Source organism: Hemibagrus wyckioides, linkage group LG04, assembly GCF_019097595.1.
Source record: "Hemibagrus wyckioides isolate EC202008001 linkage group LG04, SWU_Hwy_1.0, whole genome shotgun sequence".
Lineage (NCBI taxonomy): Eukaryota > Metazoa > Chordata > Actinopteri > Siluriformes > Bagridae > Hemibagrus > Hemibagrus wyckioides.
In genome coordinates this window covers 32,563,699-32,582,614 of record NC_080713.1, presented here as the reverse complement: position 1 = coordinate 32,582,614, position 18,916 = coordinate 32,563,699, and the positions used below count along the sequence as shown (strand labels likewise).

Genomic DNA, 18,916 nt, shown 5'->3' with positions numbered 1-18,916 from the left:
ATCACTGTGTATTGTGTATCACTGTGTATTGTGTATCACTGTGTATCATTGTGTATTGTGCATCACTGTGTATCACTGTGTATTGTGTATCACTGTGTATTGTGTATCACTGTGTATCATTGTGTATTGTGCATCACTGTGTATCACTGTGTATTGTGTATCACTGTGTATTGTGTATCACTGTGTATCACTGTGTATTGTGTATCACTGTGTATCATTGTGTATTGGGTATCACTGTGTATCATTGTGTATTGTGTATCACTGTGTATCATTGTGTATTGTGTATCACTGTGTATCATTGTGTATTGTGTATCACTGTGTATCATTGTGTATTGTGTATCACTGTGTATCATTGTGTATTGTGTATCACTGTGTATCATTGTGTATTGTGTATCACTGTGTATTGTGTATCACTGTGTATCATTGTGTATTGTGCATCACTGTGTATCACTGTATCACTGTGTATTGTGTATCACTGTGTATCATTGTGTATCACTGTGTATCATTGTGTATTGTGTATCACTGTGTATTGTGTATCACTGTGTATCATTGTGTATTGTGCATCACTGTGTATCACTGTGTATTGTGTATCACTGTGTATCACTGTGTATTGTGTATCACTGTGTATCATTGTGTATTGTGCATCACTGTGTATCACTGTGTATTGTGTATCACTGTGTATTGTGCATCACTGTGTATCACTGTGTATTGTGTATCACTGTGTATCATTGTGTATTGGGTATCACTGTGTATAATTGTGTATTGTGTATCACTGTGTATTGTGTATCACTGTGTATCATTGTGTATTGTGCATCACTGTGTATCACTGTGTATTGTGTATCACTGTGTATCATTGTGTATTGTGCATCACTGTGTATCACTGTGTATTGTGTATCACTGTGTATCACTGTGTATTGTGTATCACTGTGTATCACTGTGTATTGTGTATCACTGTGTATTGTGTATCACTGTGTATTGTGTATCACTGTGTATCATTGTGTATTGTGCATCACTGTGTATCACTGTGTATTGTGTATCACTGTGTATCATTGTGTATTGGGTATCACTGTGTATCATTGTGTATTGTGTATCACTGTGTATTGTGTATCACTGTGTATCATTGTGTATTGTGCATCACTGTGTATCACTGTGTATTGTGTATCACTGTGTATTGTGTATCACTGTGTATCACTGTGTATTGTGTATCACTGTGTATCATTGTGTATTGGGTATCACTGTGTATCATTGTGTATTGTGTATCACTGTGTATCATTGTGTATTGTGTATCACTGTGTATCATTGTGTATTGTGTATCACTGTGTATCATTGTGTATTGTGTATCACTGTGTATCATTGTGTATTGTGTATCACTGTGTATCATTGTGTATTGTGTATCACTGTGTATCATTGTGTATTGTGTATCACTGTGTATCATTGTGTATTGTGTATCACTGTGTATTGTGTATCACTGTGTATCATTGTGTATTGTGCATCACTGTGTATCACTGTATCACTGTGTATCATTGTGTATTGTGTATCACTGTGTATTGTGTATCACTGTGTATCACTGTGTATTGTGTATCACTGTGTATCATTGTGTATTGTGCATCACTGTGTATCACTGTGTATTGTGTATCACTGTGTATCACTGTGTATTGTGTATCACTGTGTATCATTGTGTATTGTGTATCACTGTGTATCACTGTGTATTGTGTATCACTGTGTATCACTGTGTATTGTGTATCACTGTGTATCACTGTGTATTGGGTATCACTGTGTATTGTGTATCACTGTGTATCATTGTGTATTGGGTATCACTGTGTATTGTGTATCACTGTGTATCATTGTGTATTGGGTATCACTGTGTATTGTGTATCACTGTGTATCATTGTGTATTGTGTATCACTGTATTGTGTATCACTGTGTATCATTGTGTATTGTGCATCACTGTGTATCACTGTGTATTGTGTATCACTGTGTATCACTGTGTATTGTGTATCACTGTGTATCATTGTGTATTGTGTATCACTGTGTATCACTGTGTATTGTGTATCACTGTGTATCATTGTGTATTGGGTATCACTGTGTATTGTGTATCACTGTGTATCATTGTGTATTGTGTATCACTGTGTATCATTGTGTATCACTGTATCATTGTGTATTGTGTATCACTGTGTATCACTGTGTATTGTGTATCACTGTGTATCATTGTGTATTGTGTATCACTGTGTATCACTGTGTATTGTGTATCACTGTGTATCACTGTGTATTGTGTATCACTGTGTATCATTGTGTATTGGGTATCACTGTGTATTGTGTATCACTGTGTATCATTGTGTATTGGGTATCACTGTGTATTGTGTATCACTGTGTATCATTGTGTATTGTGTATCACTGTATTGTGTATCACTGTGTATCATTGTGTATTGTGCATCACTGTGTATCACTGTGTATTGTGTATCACTGTGTATCACTGTGTATTGTGTATCACTGTGTATCATTGTGTATTGTGTATCACTGTGTATCACTGTGTATTGTGTATCACTGTGTATCATTGTGTATTGGGTATCACTGTGTATTGTGTATCACTGTGTATCATTGTGTATTGTGTATCACTGTGTATCATTGTGTATCACTGTATCATTGTGTATCACTGTGTATCACTGTGTATTGTGTATCACTGTGTATCATTGTGTATTGTGTATCACTGTGTATTGTGTATCACTGTGTATCATTGTGTATTGTGTATCACTGTGTATCATTGTGTATCACTGTGTATCATTGTGTATCACTGTGTATCACTGTGTATCATTGTGTATTGTGTATCACTGTGTATCATTGTGTATCACTGTATCATTGTGTATTGTGTATCACTGTGTATCACTGTGTATTGTGTATCACTGTGTATCATTGTGTATTGTGTATCACTGTGTATTGTGTATCACTGTGTATCATTGTGTATTGTGTATCACTGTGTATCATTGTGTATCACTGTGTATCATTGTGTATCACTGTGTATCACTGTGTATTGTGTATCACTGTGTATCACTGTGTATTGTGTATCACTGTGTATCATTGTGTATCACTGTGTATCATTGTGTATTGTGTATCACTGTGTATTGTGTATCACTGTGTATCATTGTGTATTGTGCATCACTGTGTATCATTGTGTATTGTGTATCACTGTGTATCACTGTGTATCATTGTGTATCACTGTGTATCACTGTGTAATGTGTATCACTGTGTATCACTGTGTATTGTGTATCACTGTGTATCATTGTGTATTGTGTATCACTGTGTATCACTGTATTGTGTATCACTGTGTATAATTGTGTATCACTGTGTATCATTGTGTATTGTGTATCACTGTGTATTGTGTATCACTGTGTATCATTGTGTATTGTGTATCACTGTGTATCATTGTGTATCACTGTGCATCATTGTGTATCACTGTGTATCATTGTGTATTGTGTATCACTGTGTATCATTGTGTATTGTGTATCACTGTGTATTGTGTATCACTGTGTATCATTGTGTATCACTGTGTATCATTGTGTATTGTGTATCACTGTGTATCATTGTGTATTGTGTATCACTGTGTATCATTGTGTATCACTGTGTATCATTGTGTATCACTGTGTATCATTGTGTATTGTGTATCACTGTGTATCATTGTGTATTGTGTATCACTGTGTATCATTGTGTATTGTGTATCACTGTGTATCACTGTGTATTGTGTATCACTGTGTGTCATTGTGTATCACTGTGTATCATTGTGTATTGTGTATCACTGTGTATTGTGTATCACTGTGTATCATTGTGTATTGTGTATCACTGTGTATCATTGTGTATCACTGTGTATCATTGTGTATCACTGTGTATCATTGTGTATCACTGTGTATCATTGTGTATTGTGTATCACTGTGTATCATTGTGTATTGTGTATCACTGTGTATTGTGTATCACTGTGTATCATTGTGTATCACTGTGTATCATTGTGTATTGTGCATCACTGTGTATCATTGTGTATCACTGTGTATCATTGTGTATCACTGTGTATCATTGTGTATTGTGCATCACTGTGTATCATTGTGTATTGTGTATCACTGTGTATCATTGTGTATCACTGTGTATCATTGTGTATCACTGTGTATCACTGTGTATTGTGTATCACTGTGTATCACTGTGTATTGTGTATCACTGTGTATCACTGTGTATTGTGTATCACTGTGTATAATTGTGTATCACTGTGTATCATTGTGTATTGTGTATCACTGTGTATTGTGTATCACTGTGTATCATTGTGTATTGTGTATCACTGTGTATTGTGTATCACTGTGTATCATTGTGTATTGTGTATCACTGTGTATCATTGTGTATCACTGTGTATCATTGTGTATCACTGTGTATCATTGTGTATCACTGTGTATCATTGTGTATTGTGCATCACTGTGTATCATTGTGTATTGTGTATCACTGTGTATTGTGTATCACTGTGTATCATTGTGTATTGTGTATCACTGTGTATTGTGTATCACTGTGTATCATTGTGTATCACTGTGTATCATTGTGTATTGTGTATCACTGTGTATTGTGTATCACTGTGTATCATTGTGTATTGTGTATCACTGTGTATTGTGTATCACTGTGTATCATTGTGTATTGTGTATCACTGTGTATCATTGTGTATCACTGTGTATCATTGTGTATTGTGTATCACTGTGTATCATTGTGTATTGTGCATCACTGTGTATCATTGTGTATTGTGTATCACTGTGTATCATTGTGTATTGTGTATCACTGTGTATTGTGCATCACTGTGTATCATTGTGTATTGTGTATCACTGTGTATTGTGTATCACTGTGTATCATTGTGTATTGTGTATCACTGTGTATTGTGTATCACTGTGTATCATTGTGTATTGTGTATCACTGTGTATTGTGTATCACTGTGTATCATTGTGTATTGTGTATCACTGTGTATCATTGTGTATTGTGTATCACTGTGTATCATTGTGTATCATTGTGTAGCAGTACCGTGATGTGTGTAGTGTTTCACTTAGCCTTTATATGCGTGTTTTTTCTCTACACATGTCTTAATAATCTGATGAAACATTTGATAACTATAATTTCAGAAGTGTGCGTGTATGTGTGTGTGTATATGTGTACCAGTGTGTGTTTGGGGCTGCAGTAGCCGCTGTCACTGTCGATGTCTGCTTCACTCGCTCCGTGCTCACTGGACGACTCGGCCGTCTGAGACGAGCGTCTGCGTCTGACCTTCCCTCTGAACTGCAGAGGACTCACTCTGTCTGACACACACCTGCTGCTGGACGGCTCTCCAGGGAAGTCTGATACACACACACACAGTGAACAGAATTAGAAATGGTCAGTAATGGAGATTATCCTCTTCTGTGTTACAGTGATGACGTACAGGGGGGCGTGGCCTGCAGCACCACATTCCACAATAATAATATTAGTAATAATGTTTACAACATGCATACGCAACGCATAATTAGTGTGTGTGTACAACAATCGCAGTTATAAAGACCCAATAATAAGCATGCACACACACAAAAGACACAATTACCATAAAAACTATGAAGACAAAAAACTGTGTAAATACAACCATAATACAGACACACAATACATATGCACAAATCAAAACACATACCTACAACAGACACACACCTAGAGTACACACTCACACACACACACAATGCACAATGCACACAAACATAGACACACATTCAAACATGCAAAAAATACACAGAAAAACAGACATGCAAAAAAGTAGATGCAAAAATACACTCAGACAATAACTCAACCATGAACACACACACACAACCATGAACACACACACACACAACCATGAACACACACACACACAACCATGAACACACACACACACACAACCATGAACACACACACACACAACCATGAACACACACACACACAACCATGAACACACACACACACAACCATGAACTCACACACAACCATGAACTCACACACAACCATGAACTCACACACACACACAACCATGAACACACACACACAACCATGAACACACACACAACCATGAACACACACACAACCATGAACACACACACACACACAACCATGAACACACACACACACACAACCATGAACACACACACACAACCATGAACACACACACACAACCATGAACACACACACAACCATGAACACACACATAACCATGAACACACACACACACACACAACCATGAACACACACACACACACAACCATGAACACACACACACAACCATGAACACACACACAACCATGAACACACACACACAACCATGAACACACACACACAACCATGAACACACACACAACCATGAACACACACACAACCATGAACACACACACAACCATGAACACACACACACACAACCATGAACACACACACACACAACCATGAACACACACACACACACAACCATGAACACACACACACACACAACCATGAACACACACACACACACAACCATGAACTCACACAACCATGAACACACACACAAACAACCATGAACTCACACACACACACACAACCATGAACTCACACACACACACACAACCATGAACTCACACACACACAACCATGAACACACACACACACACACACACACACACAACCATGAACACACACACACACACAACCATGAACACACACACACAACCATGAACACACACACACAACCATGAACACACACACACACACACAACCATGAACACACACACAACCATGAACACACACACACTCAACCATGAACTCACACACAACCATGAACTCACACACACACACACAACCATGAACACACACACACACAACCATGAACACACACACAACCATGAACGCACACACACACACAACCATGAACACACACAACCATGAACACACACAACCATGAACACACACACACACCACCATGAACACACACACACACAACCATGAACACACACACAACCATGAACACACACACAACCATGAACACACACACACACACACAACCATGAACACACACACAACCATGAACACACACACAACCATGAACACACACACAACCATGAACACACACACACACTCAACCATGAACACACACACACAACCATGAACTCACACACACACAACCATGAACACACACACACACACAACCATGAACACACACACACACACAACCATGAACACACACACACACAACCATGAACACACACACACACAACCATGAACACACACACACACAACCATGAACACACACAACCATGAACACACACACACACATAACCATGAACACACACACACACAACCATGAACACACACACACACACAACCATGAACACACACACACAACCATGAACTCACACACACACACACAACCATGAACTCACACACACACACACAACCATGAACACACACACACACAACCATGAACACACACACACACAACCATGAACACACACACACACAAAACCATGAACACACACACACAACCATGAACTCACACACACACACACAACCATGAACTCACACACACACACAACCATGAACTCACACACACACACACAACCATGAACACACACACACACAACCATGAACACACACACACACAACCATGAACACACACACACACAACCATGAACACAAACACACAACCATGAACACACACACACACACAACCATGAACACACACACACACAACCATGAACACACACACACACAACCATGAACACACACACACACACAACCATGAACACACACACACACAACCATGAACACACACACACACAACCATGAACACACACACACAACCATGAACACACACACACAACCATGAACACACACACAACCATGAACACACACACACACAACCATGAACACACACACACACAAACAACCATGAACTCACACACACACAACCATGAACTCACACACACACAACCATGAACACACACACACACACAACCATGAACACACACACACACACAACCATGAACACACACACACACACAACCATGAACACACACACACAACCATGAACACACAAACACACAACCATGAACACACACACACACAACCATGAACACACACACACACAACCATGAACACACACACACACAACCATGAACTCACACACACAACCATGAACTCACACAACCATGAACACACACACACACAACCATGAACACACACACACAACCATGAACACACACACACACAACCATGAACTCACACACACAACCATGAACTCACACAACCATGAACACACACACACACAACCATGAACACACACACAACCATGAACACACACACACACACACAACCATGAACACACACACAACCATGAACACACACACACACAACCATGAACACACAAACACACAACCATGAACACACACACACACACAACCATGAACTCACACACACACAACCATGAACACACACACACACACAACCATGAACACACACACACACAACCATGAACACACAACCATGAACACACACACACACAACCATGAACACACACACACACACAACCATGAACACACACACACAACCATGAACTCACACACACAACCATGAACTCACACAACCATGAACACACACACACACAACCATGAACACACACACACACAACCATGAACACACACACACACAACCATGAACACACACACACACACAACCATGAACACACACACACACACAACCATGAACACACACACACACACAACCATGAACACACACACACACACAACCATGAACACACACACACACACAACCATGAACACACACACACAACCATGAACACACACACACACAACCATGAACACACACACACACAACCATGAACACACACACACACACAACCATGAACACACACACACACACAACCATGAACACACACACACACACAACCATGAACACACACACACAACCATGAACACACACACACACAACCATGAACACACACACACACAACCATGAACACACACACACAACCATGAACACACACACACACACACACAACCATGAACACACACACACACACAACCATGAACACACACACACACAACCATGAACACACACACACACACAACCATGAACACACACACACAACCATGAACACACACACACACAACCATGAACACACACACTCAACCATGAACACACACACAACCATGAACACACACACACACACAACCATGAACACACACACACACAACCATGAACACACACACACACAACCATGAACACACACACACACAACCATGAACTCACACAACCATGAACTCACACAACCATGAACTCACACACAACCATGAACACACACACACACACACACACACACACAACCATGAACACACACACACACACACACAACCATGAACACACACACACACACAACCATGAACACACACACACACACAACCATGAACACACACACACACACAACCATGAACACACACACACACAACCATGAACACACACACACAACCATGAACACACACACAACCATGAACTCACACACAACCATGAACACACACAACCATGAACACACACAACCATGAACACACACACACACAACCATGAACACACACACACACAACCATGAACACACACACACAACCATGAACACACACACAAACAACCATGAACACACACACACAACCATGAACACACACACACAACCATGAACACACACACAACCATGAACACACACACACACAACCATGAACACACACACACACAACCATGAACACACACACACACAACCATGAACACACACACACACACACAACCATGAACACACACACACACACACAACCATGAACTCACACACACACACAACCATGAACACACACACACACACAACCATGAACACACAAACACACAACCATGAACACACACACACACACAACCATGAACACACACACACACAACCATGAACACACACACACACACACAACCATGAACACACACACACAACCATGAACACACACACACACAACCATGAACACACACACTCAACCATGAACACACACACAACCATGAACACACACACAACCATGAACACACACACACACAACCATGAACCCACACACACACAACCATGAACACACACACACACAACCATGAACACACACACACACAACCATGAACTCACACAACCATGAACTCACACAACCATGAACTCACACACAACCATGAACACACACACACACACACACACACGCAACCATGAACACACACACACACACACACAACCATGAACACACACACACACACAACCATGAACACACACACACACACAACCATGAACACACACACACACACAACCATGAACACACACACACACAACCATGAACACACACACACAACCATGAACTCACACACAACCATGAACACACACACAACCATGAACACACACAACCATGAACACACACACACACAACCATGAACACACACACACACAACCATGAACACACACACACACAACCATGAACACACACACACAACCATGAACACACACACAAACAACCATGAACACACACACACAACCATGAACACACACACACAACCATGAACACACACACAACCATGAACACACACACACACAACCATGAACACACACACACACAACCATGAACACACACACACACAACCATGAACACACACACACACACACAACCATGAACACACACACACACACACAACCATGAACTCACACACACACAACCATGAACACACACACACACACAACCATGAACACACACACACACACAACCATGAACACACACACACACAACCATGAACACACAAACACACAACCATGAACACACACACACACACAACCATGAACACACACACACACAACCATGAACACACACACACACAACCATGAACTCACACACACACACACACACAACCATGAACTCACACAACCATGAACACACACACACACAACCATGAACTCACACACACACACACACACAACCATGAACTCACACAACCATGAACACACACACACACAACCATGAACACACACACAACCATGAACACACACACACAACCATGAACACACACACACAACCATGAACACACACACAACCATGAACACACACACAACCATGAACACACACACAACCATGAACACACACACAACCATGAACACACACAACCATGAACACACACACACACAACCATGAACACACAAACACACAACCATGAACACACACACACACACACAACCATGAACTCACACACACACAACCATGAACACACACACACACACACAACCATGAACACACACACACAACCATGAACACACACAACCATGAACACACACACACAACCATGAACACACACACACACAACCATGAACACACACACACAACCATGAACTCACACACACAACCATGAACTCACACAACCATGAACACACACAACCATGAACACACACACACACACAACCATGAACACACACACACACACAACCATGAACACACACACACACAACCATGAACACACACAACCATGAACACACACACACACAACCATGAACACACACACACACAACCATGAACACACACACACAACCATGAACACACACACACAACCATGAACACACACACACACACAACCATGAACACACACACACACAACCATGAACACACACACACACAACCATGAACACACACACACACAACCATGAACACACACACACACACAACCATGAACACACACACACACACAACCATGAACACACACACAACCATGAACACACACACACACACAACCATGAACACACACACACACAACCATGAACACACACACACAACCATGAACACACACACACAACCATGAACACACACACACACAACCATGAACACACACACACACACAACCATGAACACACACACACACACACACAACCATGAACACACACACACACACAACCATGAACACACACACACACAACCATGAACACACACACACACAACCATGAACACACACACACACACACAACCATGAACACACACACACACACACACACAACCATGAACACACACACACACACACACAACCATGAACACACACACACACAACCATGAACACACACACACACACAACCATGAACACACACACACACAACCATGAACACACACACACACACACACAACCATGAACACACACACACACACAACCATGAACACACACACACACACACACAACCATGAACACACACACACAACCATGAACACACACACACAACCATGAACACACACACACACACAACCATGAACACACACACACACACAACCATGAACACACACACACACACAACCATGAACACACACACACAACCATGAACACACACACACAACCATGAACACACACACAACCATGAACACACACACACACACAACCATGAACACACACACACACACACAACCATGAACACACACACACACACAACCATGAACACACACACACAACCATGAACACACACACACAACCATGAACACACACACACAACCATGAACACACACACAACCATGAACACACACACACACACACACACGACACTCACACTGAACACACACACACACAACCATGAACACACACACACACAACCATGAACACACACACACACACACAACCATGAACACACACACACACACACACACACACACACACACACACACACACACACACAACCATGAACACACACACACAACCATGAACTCACACACACACACACAACCATGAACTCACACACACACACACAACCATGAACACACACACACACAACCATGAACACACACACACACACACACAACCATGAACACACACACACACTCAACCATGAACACACACACTCAACCATGAACACACACACTCAACCATGAACACACACACACTCAACCATGAACACACACACAACCATGAACACACACACAACCATGAACTCACACACAACCATGAACTCACACACAACCATGAACTCACACACACACACACACACACACACACACACACACACAACCATGAACACACACACACACACAACCATGAACACACACACACACAACCATGAACACACACACACACAACCATGAACACACACACACAACCATGAACTCACACACAACCATGAACTCACACAACCATGAACACACACACAACCATGAACGCACACACAACCATGAACGCACACACACACACAACCATGAACACACACACACACTCAACCATGAACACACACACTCAACCATGAACACACACACTCAACCATGAACACACACACACTCAACCATGAACACACACACAACCATGAACACACACACAACCATGAACTCACACACAACCATGAACTCACACACAACCATGAACTCACACACAACCATGAACTCACACACACACACACACACAACCATGAACACACACACACACACAACCATGAACACACACACACACACAACCATGAACACACACACACACAACCATGAACACACACACACACACAACCATGAACACACACACACAACCATGAACTCACACACAACCATGAACTCACACAACCATGAACACACACACAACCATGAACGCACACACAACCATGAACGCACACACACACACAACCATGAACACACACAACCATGAACACACACACACACAACCATGAACACACACACACACACACAACCATGAACACACACACACACTCAACCATGAACTCACACACAACCATGAACTCACACACACACACACACAACCATGAACACACACACACACAACCATGAACACACACACACACAACCATGAACACACACACACACAACCATGAACACACACACACACAACCATGAACACACACACAACCATGAACGCACACACACACACAACCATGAACACACACAACCATGAACACACACAACCATGAACACACACACACACACAACCATGAACACACACACAACCATGAACACACACACAACCATGAACTCACACAACCATGAACTCACAACCATGAACTCACACACAACCATGAACACACACACACAACCATGAACACACACACACACAACCATGAACTCACACACACAACCATGAACTCACACAACCATGAACACACACACACACAACCATGAACACACACACAACCATGAACACACACACACACACACAACCATGAACACACACACACACAACCATGAACACACACACACACAACCATGAACACACAAACACACAACCATGAACACACACACACACACAACCATGAACTCACACACACACAACCATGAACACACACACACACACAACCATGAACACACACACACACAACCATGAACACACACAACCATGAACACACACACACAACCATGAACACACACACACAACCATGAACACACACACAACCATGAACACACACACACAACCATGAACACACACACACAACCATGAACACACACACACACACAACCATGAACACACACACACACAACCATGAACACACACACACAACCATGAACACACACACACACACACACAACCATGAACACACACACACACACAACCATGAACACACACACACACAACCATGAACACACACACACACACAACCATGAACACACACACACAACCATGAACACACACACACAACCATGAACACACACACTCAAACACACACACTCACAACCATGAACACACACACACACAACCATGAACACACACACACACAACCATGAACACACACACACACAACCATGAACACACACACACACAACCATGAACACACACACACACAACCATGAACTCACACAACCATGAACTCACACACAACCATGAACTCACACACAACCATGAACTCACACACAACCATGAACACACACACACACACACACACACACACACAACCATGAACACACACACACACACAACCATGAACACACACACACACACAACCATGAACACACACACACACACAACCATGAACACACACACACAACCATGAACTCACACACAACCATGAACACACACAACCATGAACACACACAACCATGAACACACACAACCATGAACACACACACACACAACCATGAACACACACACACACAACCATGAACACACACACACACAACCATGAACACACACACACAACCATGAACACACACACAAACAACCATGAACACACACACACAACCATGAACACACACACACAACCATGAACACACACACAACCATGAACACACACACACACAACCATGAACACACACACACAACCATGAACACACACACACACACACAACCATGAACACACACACACACACACAACCATGAACACACACACACACACAACCATGAACACACACACACACACAACCATGAACACACACACACACACAACCATGAACACACACACACACAACCATGAACACACAAACACACAACCATGAACACACACACACACAACCATGAACACACACACACACAACCATGAACACACACACACACAACCATGAACTCACACACACACACACACACAACCATGAACTCACACAACCATGAACACACACAACCATGAACACACACACAACCATGAACACACACACACAACCATGAACACACACACAACCATGAACACACACACAACCATGAACACACACACAACCATGAACACACACACACACACAACCATGAACACACACAACCATGAACACACACACACACAACCATGAACACACAAACACACAACCATGAACACACACACACACAACCATGAACTCACACACACACAACCATGAACACACACACACACACACAACCATGAACACACACACACACAACCATGAACACACACAACCATGAACACACACACACAACCATGAACACACACACACACAACCATGAACACACACACACAACCATGAACTCACACACACAACCATGAACTCACACAACCATGAACACACACACACACAACCATGAACACACACACACACACAACCATGAACACACACACACACACAACCATGAACACACACACACACAACCATGAACACACACAACCATGAACACACACACACACACAACCATGAACACACACACACACAACCATGAACACACACACACACAACCATGAACACACACACACAACCATGAACTCACACACACAACCATGAACTCACACAACCATGAACACACACACACAACCATGAACACACACACACACAACCATGAACACACACACACAACCATGAACACACACACAACCATGAACACACACACACACACAACCATGAACACACACACACACAACCATGAACACACACACACAACCATGAACACACACACACAACCATGAACACACACACACACAACCATGAACACACACACACACACAACCATGAACACACACACACACAACCATGAACACACACACACACACACAACCATGAACACACACACACACACACAACCATGAACACACACACACACACACAACCATGAACACACACACACACACACAACCATGAACACACACACACAACCATGAACACACACACACACACAACCATGAACACACACACACACACAACCATGAACACACACACACACACAACCATGAACACACACACACACACAACCATGAACACACACACACACACAACCATGAACACACACACACACAACCATGAACACACACACACACAACCATGAACACACACACACACACAACCATGAACACACACACACACACACACAACCATGAACACACACACACACACACACAACCATGAACACACACACACACACACACAACCATGAACACACACACACAACCATGAACACACACACACACACAACCATGAACACACACACACACACAACCATGAACACACACACACACACAACCATGAACACACACACTCAACCATGAACACACACACTCAACCATGAACACACACACTCAACCATGAACACACACACACTCAACCATGAACACACACACAACCATGAACACACACACAACCATGAACACACACACACACAACCATGAACACACACACACACACACAACCATGAACTCACACAACCATGAACTCACACAACCATGAACTCACACAACCATGAACTCACACACAACCATGAACTCACACACACACACACACACACAACCATGAACACACACACACACACACACACAACCATGAACACACACACACACACAACCATGAACACACACACACACACAACCATGAACACACACACACACAACCATGAACACACACACACACACAACCATGAACACACACACACACACACAACCATGAACACACACACACACACAACCATGAACACACACACACACAACCATGAACACACACACACAACCATGAACTCACACACAACCATGAACTCACACAACCATGAACACACACAACCATGAACACACACACACACAACCATGAACACACACACACACAACCATGAACACACACACACACAACCATGAACACACACACACACAACCATGAACACACACACACAACCATGAACACACACACACACACAACCATGAACACACACACAACCATGAACACACACACACACAACCATGAACACACACACACACAACCATGAACACACACACACACACACACAACCATGAACACACACACACACACACAACCATGAACACACACACACACACAACCATGAACACACACACACACACACACACACAACCATGAACACACACACACACACACACACACAACCATGAACACACACACACACACAACCATGAACACACACACACAACCATGAACACACACACACAACCATGAACACACACACACAACCATGAACACACACACACAACCATGAACACACACACACACACACAACCATGAACACACACACACACACAACCATGAACACACACACACAACCATGAACACACACACACACACAACCATGAACACACACACACACACACAACCATGAACACACACACTCAACCATGAACACACACACTCAACCATGAACACACACACTCAACCATGAACACACACACACTCAACCATGAACACACACACAACCATGAACACACACACAACCATGAACACACACACACTCAACCATGAACACACACACAACCATGAACACACACACACAACCATGAACACACACACACAACCATGAACACACACACACACACAACCATGAACACACACACACACAACCATGAACTCACACAACCATGAACTCACACACAACCATGAACTCACACACAACCATGAACTCACACACAACCATGAACACACACACACACACACACACACACACACACACAACCATGAACACACACACACACACAACCATGAACACACACACACACAACCATGAACACACACACACAACCATGAACTCACACAACCATGAACACACACACAACCATGAACGCACACACAACCATGAACGCACACACACACACAACCATGAACACACACAACCATGAACACACACACACACAACCATGAACACACACACACAACCATGAACACACACACACACACACACACACACACAACCATGAACACACACACACACTCAACCATGAACTCACACACAACCATGAACTCACACACACACACACACAACCATGAACACACACACACACAACCATGAACACACACACACACAACCATGAACACACACACACACAACCATGAACACACACACAACCATGAACGCACACACAACCATGAACACACACACACACACAACCATGAACACACACAACCATGAACACACACAACCATGAACACACACACACACAACCATGAACACACACACACAACCATGAACACACACACAC

General features: G+C 42.5%; 1 protein-coding gene across 6 annotated transcripts in view; it reads right to left on the bottom strand.

Annotated features, from left to right (window-relative positions):
• The window catches only part of secisbp2l (SECIS binding protein 2-like), a 64,028-nt gene that overhangs the window by 34,898 nt on the left and 10,214 nt on the right, over window positions 1-18,916 (bottom strand). For all 6 annotated transcript variants that reach the window (XM_058387798.1, XM_058387801.1, XM_058387800.1 and 3 more), the window contains exon 5: window positions 5,170-5,348. In XM_058387798.1, coding sequence (XP_058243781.1) covers window positions 5,170-5,348 — 179 coding nt within the window. The remainder of the gene's footprint in view (window positions 1-5,169; window positions 5,349-18,916) is intronic.